Source organism: Phoca vitulina, unplaced genomic scaffold (assembly GCF_004348235.1).
Source record: "Phoca vitulina isolate PV1807 unplaced genomic scaffold, GSC_HSeal_1.0 scaffold7, whole genome shotgun sequence".
Classification (NCBI taxonomy): domain Eukaryota; kingdom Metazoa; phylum Chordata; class Mammalia; order Carnivora; family Phocidae; genus Phoca; species Phoca vitulina.
The window spans coordinates 69937560-69956028 of record NW_022589710.1 but is presented as its reverse complement, the minus strand read 5'-3'; the positions used below and the strand labels follow the sequence as shown (position 1 = coordinate 69956028).

General features: G+C 43.2%; 1 protein-coding gene across 1 annotated transcript in view; it reads right to left on the bottom strand.

Moving 5' to 3' along the window:
• The window catches only part of TDRD9 (tudor domain containing 9), a 115382-nt gene that overhangs the window by 77888 nt on the left and 19025 nt on the right, over window positions 1–18469 (bottom strand). Inside the window, exons 3-7 of the mRNA XM_032406022.1 lie at window positions 10706–10803; window positions 8642–8863; window positions 7630–7752; window positions 3606–3686; window positions 970–1134 (exon numbers count right to left, since the gene is read on the bottom strand). Of these exons, the coding sequence (XP_032261913.1) occupies window positions 970–1134; window positions 3606–3686; window positions 7630–7752; window positions 8642–8863; window positions 10706–10803 (689 nt within the window). The remainder of the gene's footprint in view (window positions 1–969; window positions 1135–3605; window positions 3687–7629; window positions 7753–8641; window positions 8864–10705; window positions 10804–18469) is intronic.

Here is an 18469-nt window from a genome sequence, read left to right as displayed (position 1 = left end):
CTCTAAAAAAGAGAATGAAGAAACCATGTACTGACGAGAAAAGACATGAAAGGGTGAATGAGAATGCAAGGTGCACGCAGAAGGAGCACCGCCCTTTCTGTAAAGGGTAGACAGTAGGTTTGCATTTGCTCCTGCACACATACCAATTTATGCAATGCTTCCTAAGAAATCCTTAACAGTGGTTTCCTCTCGTTGGCAGGGAAGCTGGGCAGAGGGCAGGAGTAGGAAGGACATAGTTTACACCTGCTCATACTTTTTGATGTTCAAATCCTGTGAATGTATTACCCATGTGAAAATAATTTGGATTCAACTGCAGCTGTTCATAAGAATACATTATCACAGTCCTGCACCACAACAATACGTCCTTCCTTCAGTCTAGAGCAGTAAAGTTTGTTTTAAAAGAAGCAGTTCGGGGGCGCCTGGGTGCCTTAGTCAGTTAAGCATCTGCCTTCGGCTCAGGTCATGGTCTCAGGGTCCTGGGATCAAGCCTCGCATCATCAGGCTCCCTGCTCAGCGGGAAGCCTGCCTCTCCCTCTCCCTCTGCAGCTCCCCCCTCCACTCGTGTTGTCTCTCTTGTTCACTCTGATGTCTCTCTCAAATAAATAATCTTTAAAAAAAAAAATAAAAGAAGCGGTTTAATCAAAATAAAATTTGAAATAAGATTACCTCCCACCCCCAAATGAATCCACAATTCTGTAGATGACCAGAATCTGACATTTTTCATCAACAAAGTATAAAGCCAGTCAATAATTTTCACCGGAATATACAATGTGAGTGTTTATACATTCACGGTTTACCACAAACACGGGAGGTTCCTTCCACTTATTCTTCTCCAGTCCCTACCCCCCACCATCTCCCAGCTTGGACTTCAAGCTCTGCTACAGTATTAACAACTGCAGCTGATGAAAGCAGGCTTAATCAAACACAAAAGTACATTCACTATAAAAGAAACAATGCATTCCAACATACCCTGCCATGATGAATGTGCCCCAAATCATCAAGATAATACTCTTCAATTGAATGGGGCTTTCCTTCCACTTCAAAAACATAAGCAGGGTTCATCTTGTTCTGAACAGGAACAGCAAAGTAATCTGCAAACTCTTTACAATTGATGGTGGCCGACATGAGGATTACCTACAGAGTAAGAGAAACCGTTAAAAAATAGTCATAATAATAACTGAAATGAAATACTGTTAAAATGCCAAGCTTGTCTTCTGCTTTAATAATTTTCAAAATTTTAGTAGAATACATTGATTTAATCCCTAGTGTAATACTAATTATTGCAGTTTGAAGAATGCTCGGAGATACCACCTTTTATTATTTAAATTATTTATTATCTTAAATAATTTTATCAAGTGAGAAACTACATGTCCAATAAAACTGAATTATAACCATTTATCTAAAATGAAACTTTGTAACAGAAAACAAAACAGAGTAAGTTACTAGATGAGGTGTTACAGAAAGTGAGGGAGTAGAGCAGCCCTGGTGGACATAGAGTCGGAAAACCTTGGTTCTAAGCCAAGAGGAACCAGTTCAGATCTGAGCAGGACACAGAGGATTGGGGACCCACCTCAGGTGTTGGTTTTGCCAGAAATGCAGTATGAGAGGATACCTTTAAGAGACTCGGCCATGAAAACAGGGGCAGCACTCACAGCACACCAGATGTGCCCTACATAAGGCAGCAGCTCAACGAAGAATGCCCACCACCCACCAGCCTCAGAAATGCTCACCAGGGGTAAACACAACTCTCTGCTGGCTGCTGACTACCCACTGCATCCTGGCGAGTAGGATCTCTATGGTGTGTGCATCATAGCAGAAAAGTAACTTTATACAGGCATTATCTGCAGTTAGTGGGCATACAAAATATGCCGATTTTCTCCTTCGACATTAGATCCAAAGGGTATTTTAAAAGCGTATTAACCAGAATTCACTTTAAGATGAGATGCCTGATGTTGGAAGGAAGGCTCGGAGAAGCCACTTGGATGTAAGAACGGCCCCCAAGGGGCAGACCCAGTCACAGTAGATGATCTCTACACAATCTTCCAAAGGACAGTGAGGCTAATGACATGCAGGGCCTTTGTTCTGTTGAGGCAGCATGCGGTCATCAGGAGAAATCAGACTGCTCAGGGCAACCAAGATTCCACACTGCCACCAGCTTTGCCACCAAAGAGACAACGTGGCAGCTCGAGACACCTGCTTGTCCAGGGTGAGACTGGGCTGAGCGTGGTCAGCCAGCAGGGGCAGTGGGGTCAGCACCTGCAGGGACGGCACAGAGCCAGGAACCTCTACGGGTCTGTGTGGCAGAAAGGAAGACCTTCAGGCCCATCTGCCCACACTCCTGAATCAAAGTCTCTGGCAGCAGCTCTCTTTTTAAAAAGTAATAAAAAAAGAATTTTTGAGCATTTCAAAAAACTCAGTACAATGCCATCTAGAACCTGACTTCTAATTTCTTGGCCCAGAAAATATTCTGCTTCATAAGTTTCTTAATAAATTAAGAAAATACTGAAACTAACTAATGGTTTCCTCCGATTTATGTGATAGGTACCAAATTCCTGGCCACCATTTTCAGCACTGTGGTAGACTTTTTAAAATCCACTAGTACTCTTAGTTCTTTTTCCTACCGAAAACTAAAAAAAACGTAATTAAGTCAGTATCTAACTAAAATTAGAAAAGTCTTAACATGACAACTGAGAAAGGCCCCAATTTGTTGAACAATCTTTAATGTCATCTTTTAAGAGTCCAAAAAAGGAATAAAACAGCCAAATTCCTGCATTCTTTTTACAATCACCTCAAGCAATAAGACAACCGTGTGCAAATGTCAGGTTCCATTCATTTAGTGCCCACCAGGTGAGAGGCTGACAGCCCCATCTTGGGGGCGGGGCAAAGAGAAGAAATGCTTCCATAAGCAAATAAATAGACGACACACCAGAAGACAAGACACTTTATGTTTAGAAAGCAACTTGCTTTCCAACAGCAATAAACCCTGTCACAGCCCTTTACACGGTGACACCTCACGGCAACCATGGCTGCCCTTCAGAAAGCTGTCCCCACACACAGGGATGGCCTATGTCCAGAATGCATAATTATTATAACCCCTCGTTATTTTGGTCTGGTGCACACCTTGCTCCTTTTAGTTCACATAAGATGCAAACAATGCTCACACCCCCACGGACTTTCAGTTAACCCGAAATAGACGTCTCTACACAGCGGCCACATGACCGCTCTCAAGCTTCCACGTGTTCCGGTGCTGTTTTTAAAACAGATTACAGATGTATTCACATACCTTCAAGTTGTGGTAATTTTTCAACCAAAAGCAGTGCATTCAACCAACACCCAGCATTTCATTAGAGTCAACTATTATTACATCATTTTCTGCCTGGAGAACATTTCAGAATTTAATGCAACATAATAACCAAAAAGTATTCCATACTCTGATCCTAAGAAAATGCCCCTGAGCTAGCTTCCTAGCAAAATGTGGAGAAGTACGCGCGACAAATTTTTTAAGAGTCACTGCTTTCAACTGTTTCTGTAAAAATAAAGAGAAATAAAACTAAATAATAAGCCTTAACCCTAAATATTTCTGTTACTCATGAAATCAAATTTACCTTCACAAAGCGTGAATTTGTTCTTAAAAGTTTGCGGACCACCAACAGCAGGAAATCCATTTCTTCAGTTCGCTCATGTACCTACAAAATAAAAAAGCGGGGCACCCCACAATCAAGCAACACACACATGACTGCCCAACAAACAGAGGGAAGTAGTTTTAATGGTGCACCCACGAGACTGGGGACAAATCTGCTCTCTCTGCTAAAGGCACTTCCTTGGGACTGATATCACTCCCAGGTAAGAGAAAGCCAGGAACACTGGCCCGCAAACGAGAGGGCACAGAAGAGGCGTGTCACTGTCCACACCCCCCACCCCCGTGCTTCTCTTTGGGGCCCTACTGGCATTTGGGCAGAGTAATGTTTAGCATCCTTGGGCCTGCCTCTTCAATGCCAATCACGTCCCCGGATCACTATAACAACCAAAATCACCCCCAGCCATCCTCAACACAGAGAACAACTGGACCAGCCTCCCCATGCTATCCCTGGCCAGCCACACACCTCTGCCTCAGTCCCACGTTACGCTTATTTCAGCAAGTAAGTACAGGGTGAAAGCTGTGGCTGGACAGCAGCGTACCCCAGCCATGATGTGCAGAGCTGTGTTCCCAAGGGCGGGCTAGGGTGGTCTCTGAACAGTTAGATCAGTCAAAAGCAGGGAAAGCAGACCCAGGTCAGGAGCTGAGGACACCAGCGCGAGCTGCAGGAGCACTGGGGAAATGGTGTCAAGGGGGTCACCCCTGGATGGTTCACTCCAAGTTCTACCACTCAGGGAGAGCAGCTACTTCCCCCCCTCCTCAGGTGGGAGCCCTTCAAGCAGAGCCCACCCAAGGTCCCACAGCTCCCTCAGCCTCCCCCTACTCTGCCGGCCCCAGAACCAGCCAACAGCAAAGGGTTGGGTCATGTGGGGCTGTTTTTTCACAAGAACCCTCTACTTGGTCACATAGCCAGGATACCTCATTGCATAAGGGCACAGGAAGATTCTATTCTGGGACATTTTGCTGCCAAAGTGGAGAGATTAGCTATGGAGTCTGAAAGAGGGAGCTCCCTTCCCCTCGGAGTAAAAGGCCCAATCATTTATTCCACAGCCATGTCTGTTCCAGGTCCTACCCCTTCCTCACTCCCCACCAAAGGGTAGACGGGGAAGGGAGGACAGAGAAAAGAAAACAAAAACAAAAAAACAGCAGCTGGAAAGTATTTAATGTTCATGTCCATGGCTGGAAATCCTAGAAACACCATTATAAATCGAATTCTTATGTCATTCTATCATCAGACTCCAGAACACCTCCTCAACATAAACATTCTGTCTCTTCCTTGAGAAGGAAAAATACTCTCATTAGTGAAGAGCCCCAAAGTGACATCTCCTCAGCTTCCAGCTCGACCTCCACACTCTGACGCTAACGACCCAGCTTCTACCTGGGCTCTCGAAGCCACCCTGCCTCCTCTTCCGCTCTGAGGACCCCACTCTCCCCAGGATGCCCACAGCCCTCTCCCTGCCACTGGCCTTCTCCATAGCACATAAACACACATACCTCAGCAGGTATCTGTCTCCCCAGGAGACTGGCTGAAAGGAGAAACCACGATTTACCTGTCTTTATAACCTCGGCACCTGATGAGGCAGATACCGGAAAAAAGCTTCTTGAATGAACGGCTTACCTGAAACTAGTTTATTATTTTTCAAGAGCTGAGAAGTTAAAAACATTAGCATCCCATTTTCAACTGCGTGGCCATCTTCAATCTTTGCTCTTAGATTTGCTTTGAAATTCAATCATCCCACACAATTGGAACAATAGTTTATAAACCTACAATTTCAAGTATAATCCAATCCAACCTCTGCTGAAGCAAATACTTATCGGCATGCCTACTAGGAGCTGGGGATACAGTAGAGCCAGAAGCTGTTGTTAACAGAGTGACAAGACAGGTCTCTGCTAGCGACCGGTGCCCTGCAGAGCAAGCTCTTGCTGAGAGCAGCCAACAGGAGCTATGACGGCACAGCTCCAGGAAGGACTGAAGTCAGTAACACAGGTGGACGGGGTGTCCTCATCACTCAGGGATGTGTGCACAAGAAGCCCACCTAGACAGAAAGGCAGTGGATACCCAGAAAATACACAAGGATGCCAGCGGCAGGGCTCCAGAGTACACTGCCCAGGGCGCACCCCGCAACACCATTTGCTGTGTGGAGCCCTCCACTTAAGGCTCAATAAGCGATAACTACTGTGAACTTGGCAATGCCACCTTTGAGTACACTGCCCATGAAACCTGCATTTCCTATCTAATCCAAAGACACTCAAAAATGCCAAAAATCATAAAGAAAAATCCCGAACCATGGTGATTAACATAATAAAACAAACATTAATCAGGGCATTTCTGCAAAGTAACCTTAGTTTCTTGCACCATTTTCCTAGGAGCTTAGGAATTATATCATATGTACAACAACAACATAAAACCTTTAAAAATACAGAACTCAAGAGTACTTGAACATTTGTAAAATATTTTTAATTAATTTTTAATGAGTTTTAATATTTTAATATTGTACTGATTTTAAGTAAGAAAGTTGTTCTTGTATTAGACAGTGGTGTACAATATTACTTCGTGGGATAATGTTTAATTAAAATATACTAATTTATGTATTTGTTTATTAGCTTTATCCCTAAAGCGAAGAGAACTGCTGCATAATTTTATGAAAAATGTAAATGAGGGTTTTGGCATCACTAATAAAGTTAAATTAGCATAAGTTTAAAAAAAAAAAGAAAAATCCTGAACCATACTGCACGTTACACTATTTTGCAAAGAACAAGAGATAGTTTTCCTACTTTCTACTCTCCCAAACACCCCCTAGTAATTTAAAACCATGTTTAGGGGCACCTGGGTGGCTCAGTCGGTTAAGCACCTGCCTTCGGTTCAGGTCACAATCCTGAGGTCCTGGGATCCAGCCGCGCACTACCTCCCTGCTCAGCGGGGAGTCTGCTTCTCCCTCTCCTTCTGCCCCTTCCCCACACTCGTGCATGCACATGCTCTCTACCTTCTCTCAAATAAATAAAATCTTTAATAAAAATAAAAATTATAAAACCACATTTAACTGTACACAAGCTAGCAAATGCACCCACTCAGCTCTACCTGAAGTATGTGTGTTATTAATGATCACACACACTTCAAGACAGTACAGAGACCTGACCCTCCACAGCCACCCAGATGGCTTCATTTCAGCCTCTGTCTTCAGCTCCATTTCCAACCTTCCACAAAGCTCTCTCTTTGCTGAAGCTTCTTAAGGCATAAATACTGGGGTTTAAAACTCAAGAATGTGGGGTGGAGGCATTTCCAAAACTCCTGGGAAAATTGAATACAACATCATCCCACCTCAAAAAACTCGTTTAAAATATAAACAAAATCAATTAAATATTCCATCCTGAGCAAAATCCAGAAAGATAAGACTGGCACAAAGACAGACTCTTGAGTTTTTTTTCCGAAAGGAGACTGTATCAGTATCTTATATTTATTGATTTTGTTAAAAGACACTATTATTCTTGTTATCGTAGACACAAAGTATCTGTGATGCACACAAAATACCTACATACCAATATCTGATGGGGCTAACACTCTAAACCAGAGGTCGGCAGACTGTCCCTGCAAAAGGCAGACAGTGAGAATGTCCAGCTTTGCAGAACATGGCGGCTGATGCAGCCACGATTCTCTTCCGCAGCAATGCAGCCACACCCATAAACAAGCAAGCAGATCCGTGTTCAAATAAAACTTTATTTACAGAGACAGGTGCCAAATTTGGCCTGAGAGCTGTAGTCTGTCAACCCTACCCTAAACAAGGAATGTGGTCATTGTCCCCAACCTCCAAGCCTGCATTTTAGAACTAAGAGCAAAACAGAGAATCAACATTCATGAACAGAATAAGGCAGATATAGACCCACAGTACTTTTTGACACTTTACAAGGAGGGAACATTTACAGTAATTTGCAGGGTTCTCTTCTAAAATCAGAACATGAATATCAGAGCAGACCTATGTAAAAGAAGTACTTACTTCATCAATGAAGACATGGGTGAATTCCATCAAACTCTTAGCACTAACAATTTTCTGAAGCAAGACCCCTGTTGTCATATAAATTAACTTGGTGTCTTCTGTTGCTATTTTCTCTAACCCTACCTAAAAGTAGGGAAGGAAAAGAGAAAGGAGAAAACTTTCAGGTTTAAATGGTTTGCATTTGACTACCAAAAAAGGCTATGTCCATTTATTATTGGAGATAAGTAAGAAAGGGAATAAAAAATACAGAACTTAAATTAAAACTATTGTTCTTGGAGTGCCTGGGTGGCTCAGCTGGTTGAGCATCTGACTCTTAATCCCAGCTCAGGTCTTGATTTCAGGGTAATGAGTTCAAGCCCCACGTTGGGCTCCACGCTGGGTGTGGAGCCTACTTAAAAATAAACAAAAACAAAAACTGTTGTCAAGTTGATTTTTTTCTTCTCTTTTTCGGCGGGGGGGAACTATGGCTTATCTAGTCATGTCTCATCTGTATCATTTTTACGTTAAGACAACAGTGTACGAAGACGTCTATATACAAAGAAAAATTACAAAACCCATGAGTCTGAGAATTCTCACTTCTTTCCTGTTCAACTGAGAAACTGAAGTTATTACCAAGAAATTCAGTTTCACTATTTTCAGGGGCACCGGGGTGGCTCAGGTGGTTGAGAGTCCAACTCTTGATTTTGGCTTGAGTCGTGATCTTCAGGGTCCTGAAATCAAGCCACATACCCGGCTTCACGCTCAGCACAGAGTCTGCTTGTCCCCCTCCCTCTACACTTCCCCCTACTCGTGCGCGGGCTCCCTCGCTCTCTTTGGAATGAATAGATAAAATCTTTAAAAGAAATTGGCTAAGAAATTCAGTTTCACTATTTTTTTTTAAATTACACCACAGTTCTGCTCTGTAAGCAACTGGTTTCATTTCCATTTCCAGAAGAAAATAACCACATCTTATCATCAACGTATATGGAATAAAGAATTCACAAGGAGGGAGACGTCTTGCTCTCCATCTCACCTGATAGCCCACCAGCCCACCCAACGTCCAGGCTCGCTCTTTACTGATCCATCTGGCAATACTGCTGGCCCCTATCTTCCGGGGCTGGGTGACGACAATGTTGCAGTAGGTAGAGCGCTGGATGTAACGATCTAGGATATACTGCGGGAGCTGAGTACTTTTACCACTACCCGTGGCACCATGTATAATCACCACAGAATTACTTTCTATCAGAGAAATAACCTAGAATTAAAAAAAAATTCTTTTGAAATTGCCACAAAATTAACGATGACATAGAGTATTACCTATAAGCCAAAAACTTTAGCTTAGGAGGATGTTCAGGATTTATCTTCCTTTCATCTTTAAAAGTTAAATTATTACCTAACCATCTAAATATCATAATAGAGAGAAAGGCTACAAATGGCTGCTACTCTGAAAAGCAATCCAACCGCTGAGCACAGGAACTGCTAACAGCCACAGAAAGCCAAGCCAGCGCAGCCCCAGCACTCCAGGCCTCCACATCTCCATCCAAAAACGTAGAACACCTGGGGCATCTGGGTGGCTCAGTTGGTTGAGCGTCTGCCTTCGTCTCAGGTCATGATCCCGGGGTCCTGGGATCGAGCCCCGCATCGGGCTCCCTGCTCAGTGGGGAGCCTGCTTCTCCCTCTCCCTCTGCCTCCCCCCGGCTTGTGTTCATGCTCTCTCTCTCAAATAAATAAAATCTTTTAAAAAAAATGAAAACACTCAAGGGTTTCTATAGTTCTTGGTAAGTCTAAAGACCTATTACTTTAAAATTTTGTAATGAATCTTATATAATTCTGAGAAACATGAAAGTACTGCTGTTATTACCCTCAGGTGGTTTAAATTTTTTTTTTTTTTTTAAGATTTTATTTATTTTTGAGAGAGAGCGAGCGCGCACAAGCGCGAGCACAAGCTGAGGGGAGGGGCAGAGGCAGACGCATACTCCCCGCCGAGCCAGCAGCCCAATTCAGGACTCTATCCCAGGACCTGAGCCAAAGGCAGACACTTAACCAACTGAGCCACCCACGCCCTGGTTTTAAAATTTCATTTGAAATTCTGCAGATGCCTTTTCAAACAATTAATTTCCACTGTATCACTTACAGACTGTATGGAGCATTTTTAAAACTCCAATCTAATTCCTACCCACCACTCCTTGACTCCACCCTAAATTTATCTAAGCTCTTATCTCTCTGGCAATTGCTATGGTCGGGAAATACAAATTATGAGTTTAGGCCTCTAAAAATTAATAAAGAATATATACTCCACAAAAGTTTATGGCTCACTAAAACAAACCTTAAATTTGGAACATTTATGGTTTAGTTTTATCTGTAACTGATCCTTCCACTAGTATGTTAAATGTTTCAACATGCTCATTTCTGACCTGGTTTAAAAACGTGTAACTAATTAAAAGCGTGATCAGCCTGCTGCAATATCTGGCCCAGCACTGTTTAATAAAATGATATATCAATGACTGATCAAATCAATTAATAGGCCAGTAGAATGTTAGAGAGAACTGTGGCCAGGGTACATTATTACTTTACAAAAAGACTTGGCAGTGAGTTTTTTTTTCCAAGAAGCAGCTCTCCTGGGGACTGCAGAGATGTTTCCCTACAGCTATCTCAGAGGAGGGAAGGCTGAACAAATGAAAGTACGGCCAAAAGGAAGACCATCGACACGGTTATTATGAGGCCCGGGCACATGCTGCTCTGGCCACCCCAGAGTCTGGCACAAGCCATTTATGCTTGCCTGGCACCTCATCACTTTCACACTATAAACCAAAAAGTTGGGCCTCAGACATTTATTCAAACAGCAGAATTATATTATGACAAAAATAATTTGGGGCGCCTGGGTGGCTCAGTTGGTTGGGCGACTGCCTTCGGCTCAGGTCATGATCCTGGAGTCCCGGGATCGAGTCCCGCATCGGGCTCCCTGCTCGGCAGGGGGTCTGCTTCTCCCTCTGACCCTCCCCCTCTCATGCTCTCTCTCTCTCTCTCATTCTCTCTCTCAAATAAATAAATAAAAAAAAAATTTTTTAAAAAAAAAAAAATAAAAAAATAATTTTACCTCTTCCTTACATCGATTTATAGGCAAATCAGGATATTTATAATTTGTCTCTGGGATGCATGTCACATTGCTTAATTTAGCTGAAGATGGCCTTGCACCTGTATTCAGACAAAACAAACAAATACAATTAAGTATCTGAAAAAGGAGAAGGTAAACAACCCAACATTACGTCTAATCTATATATAGTTACATCTGATCTATATATACGGCATATACATGTACACGCACACAAATGCAAAAGTACATTCTACGGGCTAACAGTGTAAGCAGGGTAACCAGTAAATTCCCTCAGTACCCACTATTAATCATTTATACAAGCTGAGCAGACTTACACCTGATCACAGCCATCAACGTGGTAGGCTTAGCACCACCTCCTAAGATGAAAGACCTGCAAAGCACAGTACCTATCACCTGAAAATGGTACCATGAAAATTAGTAAAGAACACCTCATTTAGAATGGCCTCAGGAGGCCGGCAGGAGCAGCGCTCCCGCCCCCCACTCACTGACCACAGCGGACCCAACAGGAAAGCACACCCCTTGCCCATGGATACTATGTTATCTTCCCAGCAGGACGAAGAAAGGTTTCCTCCTCCCCTGGCAACAGCCGAGCCAATGGGAGACAGTCCCGGCTCAGCCAATGACAGATGGTCCAGCCCAGCCAATGAGAAACCTCTATACTTTGAGCTCTCAGTTTACTCCAGTGGACTTTCCGTTTACAACAGCCCCACTCCCTGCCCCTCAAAAAAGAGCCTCCTCTGCTTTGTTCTCAGGTTTTTCTCTACCTTGCTTGTCGTGGATTGAAATTCTGTTATTCCCAGATAAATCCATCTTTTGCTGGTAAAATAACTGGCAGTTTTATTTTTTAAGGTTAACAGTACTAAAATGGTTAGCCTAAAGAACAAACTTTTATTTCAAATTTAGAATGCACCAATTTGTTTTTTTTTTAATTAAAGATTTTATTTATTTGACAGAGAGATAGCAAGAGCAGGAACACAAGCAGGGGGGAGTGGGAGAGGGAGAAGCAGGCTTCCGGCCGAGCAGGGAACCCGAAGCGGGGCTTGATCCCAGGATCCTGGGATCATGACCTGAGCCGAAGGCAGATGCTTAATGACTGAGCCACCCAGGCGCCCTGTTGTTAGTTTCCTACTACTAAAATAAATTCATAGACACCAAATACCACTGACGAACTACAGGTATCCTGAAAAGGAGCAACTTGACTCTGATAAAGAAGCATGATGCAGCGCTCTGACCATTATCATCCTCCTGTAAATATACCCCCCCTCTCCAGCAATGCTAGAAATTCTGGACCTCAAAAATCATCACTTGATGGATTGACAAGTCATCAAAATTTACAGGACACAAACTTTTTTTTTTTTTTAAGATTTTATTTATTTACTTGACAGAGAGACAGCAAGAGAGGGAACACAAGCAGGGGGAGTGGGAGAGGGAGAAGCAGGCTTCCCACTGAGAAGGGAGCCCGATGCGGGACTCGATCCCAGGAGCCTGGGATCATGACCTGAGCTGAAGGCAGACGCTTAGCCGACTGAGCCACCCAGGTGCCCCAGGACACAAACTTTTATTGGGAAATAAGTTTTTACTTCCAAAAAAATACTCTTTAAACGCTCCCACCTCTTCCAAATTTAGAGCTCATTCCCCTTCCTCAGTATCTCCCCCAACGCCCGCCCTCTTCCTCCCAGCCCTTCATTTCTCTGCCCCATCATCTCCTCCTCCTATGTTCTGCCATAGTCCCTTCCCACCTGATACACATATTCTCAGTTTCATAACTAGTCTAATAATAATTAAAATATAGCTATTCTCCTATATTTGAATCAAGGTGTGTAGTACTTATTCCAAATTTTAAAAACAGAGGAGCAAGACCTGTTATAATCTCTCAGAACCAAGGTAGCTTTTTTGTGGACAACAGCACTCTTCCTAGGGCACCAGGGGCCACAGCCACAGGAGGATTTTCCAAATCCTGCCCTCAGCTCTCTGACACTCTCGTCAGTGCACAACTGGCTCTGGGACTCTCAAAAACATGTATTCTTCTTCCATTCTCCTGTCTTGCTTTCCTCCCATCAATCTGCTCAGCTTTTGAAGAACTCCATCACCAATGTCACCCTGTTTTCCCAAGTGGTACACCTACCCCTGGTCTCACCCCTCCAGAAGGCTCTCTCAACTAAGGAGTCCTTAGAATTAACCACATTACCTGCCAAACATTGAGTTGGAGCAAAATTCAATGCGTAGACAGTTCCTGATTTAAAAATGGTTCCAACAGTTCATTAAATTATTTCGAACTCTGAAGGGTGGCTGGGTATCCAGGCCAACCCACAAAGGTAAGAACTCAGATATTTACAAAAATAGGGGAAAAATAAACACGTCCCCATGCTCGATGCTGGCAGGTTTATCAATCAGTAATACAGGAGAGGGATGCACACAGCAGCAGAGGGCTCCTGAACTGGAACACCACTGCAAGAAGAACAAGCAGTGTGGACAGAGTGGGAATGAGAAAGGCAGGAGGAGCTCTGCAGAGAGGCGCCAAGGTGGCAAAGACTCTCAGAATTACAAAAAGGCAGCTGCTATGTTGTTTGCTAAGAGACTTTAAGATGCAGTTCACTGTGCTGCTAACAGAGCCATTACTTTGACAACACTGATGTGACTTACATTCCTTGATTACATGCATTTTGAAGGTTGCTACTTAAAGACAGAAATCTTACAGAAAAAAATACTGAAAGTCTTAACTCTATTGTCTAAACCCTAGCCCTTCCTCCACAGAACACAAACACAGTTGGACGTTTCTAGGTCACTGGCTGAAGCACACCCAGCACAAATCAAGTCCTGCCTCCGAGTCCACCGCCAGAGAGGGACAGGAAACCAAACAGGGAAATGTCCATGGCCACGTGGCTCTTTCATCTGTGCATCAGCAACAAAATCAAAGGGAGGTGACCAGGAAAAGCATCACTGGGTAAGTTCTCAAAGAAAAGAAAATGGGTAATTTATGGAAAATCAGCAAACTACGTAAGGCAAAGTGTAATCCAAGAGCGCCATGAGAAATACGTCAAGCTCAAAATTCACTATTTTTATTTTCCTTTTATCTTTTTATCCTAATATTACAATATTTTACATGAACTGGAAAAAACTGGAAACCATAAAAACTGCTAGTTTCTCTTCATTAAGTCACCCCACCATATTCTCATCAAGCATATATAAAAATCTAACCAAAGAATTCAGCAGTTAGGGGTTCCAAACAGTATATAATAGATTTGAACTGGAATATATAACATTTTATTTTATTTTATTTTATTTATTTCAGAGAGAGAGAGTGAGCATGAGAGAGTAGAGGGTCAAAGGGAGAAGGAGACTCCCCACTGAGCAGGGAGCCCAATGCGGGACTCGATCCAGGGACTCCAAAATCATGACCTGAGCCAAAGGCAGTTGCTTAACCGACTGAGCCACCCAGGTGCCCAACATTTCTTTACTTAAAATTTAGACACCGTACATTACATAAAATAAGTTTAAATACTACATTACTGACTTAACCATTACATATCACTTTTTCAAGTACGGAATGGCATTCTGAATATAAAATTAAACTTAACGTGTTTCCCTTCGCAGTTATTATATATTCCACACAGGCCATTCTCTTAAAACCAAAAGAAAAGCTGTAAGATGGAAACAACAACTAAAAATATTACCACACAAAAAGGGCAGTAGCATTTAATCACAAGCTGAAGACACCATCCCAGGACAAACTCAAAACCGTTGCAGGAAAGCAACAGAGGGGCACCTGGGTGGCTCAGTCAGTTAAGCAGCTGCCTTTGGCTCGGGTCATGATCCCAGGGTCCTGGGATGGAGTCCCGTGTCGGGCTCCCTACTCAGCAGGGGAGTCTGCTTCTCCCTCTGCCTGCCACTCAGCTTGCTTGTGCTTTCTCGCTCTGTCAAATAAATAACAAAATCTTAAAAAAAAAAAAAAAAAAGGAAAGCAACAGAAACACTGCAGGAGCCCACAATTTGGGACCAGGATCAATCAATTCAGAAATGCCATTAGATCTCAATTTTTTAAAAATGATTTACTTTTAACATATAAAACTAGTCTAATGCAATTTACAGAAACTCACTGAGTGTGCATTCAGGATTTATATTTAGAAATAATTTTTTAATTTAAATTCAATTAATTAACATATAGTGCATTAGTTTCCAAGGTAGAGTTCAGTGATTCATCAGTTGCATATAATACCCAGTGCTCATTACATTATGTGCCCTCCTTAATGCCCATCATCCACTTACCCCATCCCCCCTCCTCCCTCCCCTCCAACAACCCTGTTTGTTTCCTAGAGTTAGGAGTCTCTCATGGAGAATCCATACTGTATGATTATATAAATTTCTAGAAAACACAATCTATAGGAACAGATCAGGTTACCTTGAGACATGACTAGGAGTGTGTTGTGGGGTGAGGGGTGGGAAGAGGCAGGAGGGATAGGTTAAAAAGAACATGAAAACACTTTCAGGGTGATGACCATGCTCATTATCTTGATTGTGTTGACAGTTTCATCAATGTATAGATGTCAAAACTTATCAAATTGTACTCTTTTGTATGTGCAGTTTATTATATGTTGATTATACCTTAATACAGCTATTTTAAAATAAAAAATTATTTTAAAAAAGGAGTCTCTCATGGTTTGTCTCCCTCTCTGATGACTTCCCATTCAGTTTTCCCTCCCTTCCCCTATGATCCTCTGTGCTGTTTCTTATATTCCACATATGAGTGAAACCATATGATAATTGTCTTTCTCCGATTGACTTATTTTGCTCAGCATGTTACCCTCCAGTTCCATCCATATCGATGTAATGGTAAGTATTCATTCTTTCTGATGGCTGAGGAATACTCCATTGTATATATGAACCACAGCTTTTTTTATCCATTCAGATGTCGATGGACATCTGGGGTCTTTCCATAGTTTGGCTACTGTGGACATTGCTATGAACACTGGGGTGCAGGTGCCCCTTCTTTCACTACATTTGTATCTTTGGGGTAAATACCCAGTAGTGCAATTGCTGGATCGTACGGAAGCTCTATTTTCAATTTTTTGAGGAACCTCCACACTGTTTTCCAGAGTGGCTGTACCAGCTTGCATTCCCACCAACAGTGTAAGAGGGCTCCCCTAGAAATAATTTTTTAAACCACTTACTTAGATGAAGTAGTACCTGTATCATGCCAAAATCAAAAGTATTTTGAGACAAAGTATTTTATAACTGAATATAACCTGTGGTGTGAGACTGGGACTGGAGGTATGCGTGTGATCTCCTGGCTTTAATATAGACCAACCCAGACACAGGAACAGCTACACGTGTTAACCTCAGCTCTCTTCCCCAGTGCTCCAGAGGCATGTCAAAGCGTGGAGCAGCACCTTCCTGCCTCCCACGGCCATCCCCTCCCTCGCCCCAGATCCAACCCATTACCACACCCTGTGCAGTCCATCCCATGCCTGCCCCCTCCCCCTGCTGTTGTCAGCCGGTCATCACCACTGAGTCTCCCCTGGACAGGACCACCCCTCCTAACTCTCCTTGGGTCCGCTGGGACCCCCTCCAATAGGACCAGGGTGGTCTTCCCAAAACACAGTTCTAATCACACAACATCCCCCTCCTCCCTTCGCACTCATCCCAGGATTAACCTAGAACCTTTATGGCTTCCCGCTACTCTGAGTATCAAGACCAAAATTCCTAGCTATGGCCCACAGCCTCTGCCCCCGGTCATGCCTCTCTCATCCAGCCCCATCCAGTATAGCCGCGCTAGTTCTCTAATGCTCCTGCAATAAACTAAGTGGCTCAAAACAATACACACTCTCTCACAGTGACGGAAGTCAGAAGTCCAAAATCCATCTCACTGAGCTAAGCTCAAGGTGCTGCATGGATGGTTCCGGAAAGAAGCTCTTCCCATACCTTTTCAGCTTCTTGAAGCCGCCTGCATTCCTTGGTTTGTGGGGCCCTTTCTGCTATCACTCCAAACTAAGGCTTCCACTATCATATCTCATCCTACTGACTCTGATTCTCCTACCTTTCTTGTGGAAGAACCCTGTGATGACACTGGGCCCCCTGGACAATCACCCCATCCAAGCTCTTTAACTTAATCCCAGCTGCCAGGTTCCTTTTACCCTGGAAGGTACCACAGCCACAGGTTCAGGGTGTTTGGATGTGGACCAAGTCTTGGAGGGATATTATCCAGCCTACAACTGACCGTGCCCAGGCCTGCCCACCTCCACTCTCGATTCCCCAGCAACAATGCCTGTTTAAGGTCTGGTGCCTCCCCGTCACAGACCTTCTGTAAACATTCCCTCCACGCTGATCCCCACACCACCCAGGAAACTTCTATCATCCTTCAGCTCCAAGCTCAACTGTTACTTTCTTGATACCTCAGCTCAAGTCAGAAACCCTTGCCTCAGGCCCCCACAGAGCTGTCTTTCAGAGCATTTATCTCCAAAAGCATTTACTTGTGTAACTACATGATTGAATGGTAATCTCCGTGCGAGGAGGGGCCGGGTCTTACTACTTACCATATTCCCATGGCCCCACACAGGCTCTGGCGTACACCCTGACCAACACTGGTCACTGAATGAATCCTCTGAATAGAGTCAAAACTGTAATTTATGTGACTTCCTGGTGAAAAGCTCCAAACTATAAAGATACCAGGCACAAAGAAAGCAAAGAGCAGTTCCAAATATTAACCCAAGTCAAAAGTTACTAGAGCAGACACTTCCAATGGCAGGCATTCAGCCGTAACCTGTCTACCTGCAGACAATAGCAGTCCCATATGGTCTGCCCCAGGGTCAGGACATACGGGTATAACCAGAAGGATCACAGCACAGTCATCTGAAAACTAATACGCTTCCCCAAATGGAAAGATGAGATGATGGATATCTTTGCACAAGAAGACATATGGCTCTTTCATGCTTCTATAGAAGCCGTGCTGTACTCCACTACATGTCCTCTGTCCGCTGACATTGAAGAGACCTCCAAGGCTCCCCACAGACAAGCAACGAAGCCATCAATGTTCTTACACATGCAACTCTGTACTTTTCTTAACGTGAGTAAAAACTGGATCAAGGAGCACACACATTTTGAACTATCACTTCTGGTGATAGTATACGAGACTCGTCAGACAAATATTCCTCCTGAGGGCAATTAAGGACAGTAGAGGAAATATACAAAGGGCATCTAGTGAGGGAACCCCATAGTAAGTAAGCTTACAGTAAGGCAACAATGCAGAGATGAAGGCAAAGAACTCAACACGCTTTTGCTTTAAGGTGAAACATAAGCAATGAGAAATTAACCTGAATACAGTACAGTGACCAAACAATGAGAAAACAAAACTAAATGAGGCACTGGGGCACAGATAATGGCTCAGAATTTTTCCAGAACTGGCGAAAGATACTGATATTCTGTACTGTCAAGAAGCCCAAACAAATCCCAAGAAGAATCCAGATTAATGGACTATTTCATATGGACTGTATTTTGCAACTTTTAAAAAGGCTAAAAAAGAAAAGGAAATTACTCTAACCCCAACTTATGCCCTTAAGTGTGAGGAAGTATGTAAACAGGGTAGAAGGATAGGAGACTGAACGTCTTAGCTGAATTAACAGAAAGTCTGTGATAAAGCAACAAATCAAAAGCTAACTTCTGTCACACAAATAGGGACTGATGCTAATAAGATAATTAGCTGAGAAAAAGAAACTGCATACTCACAGAAAGTAAGTAGCTTAATCCAAACAC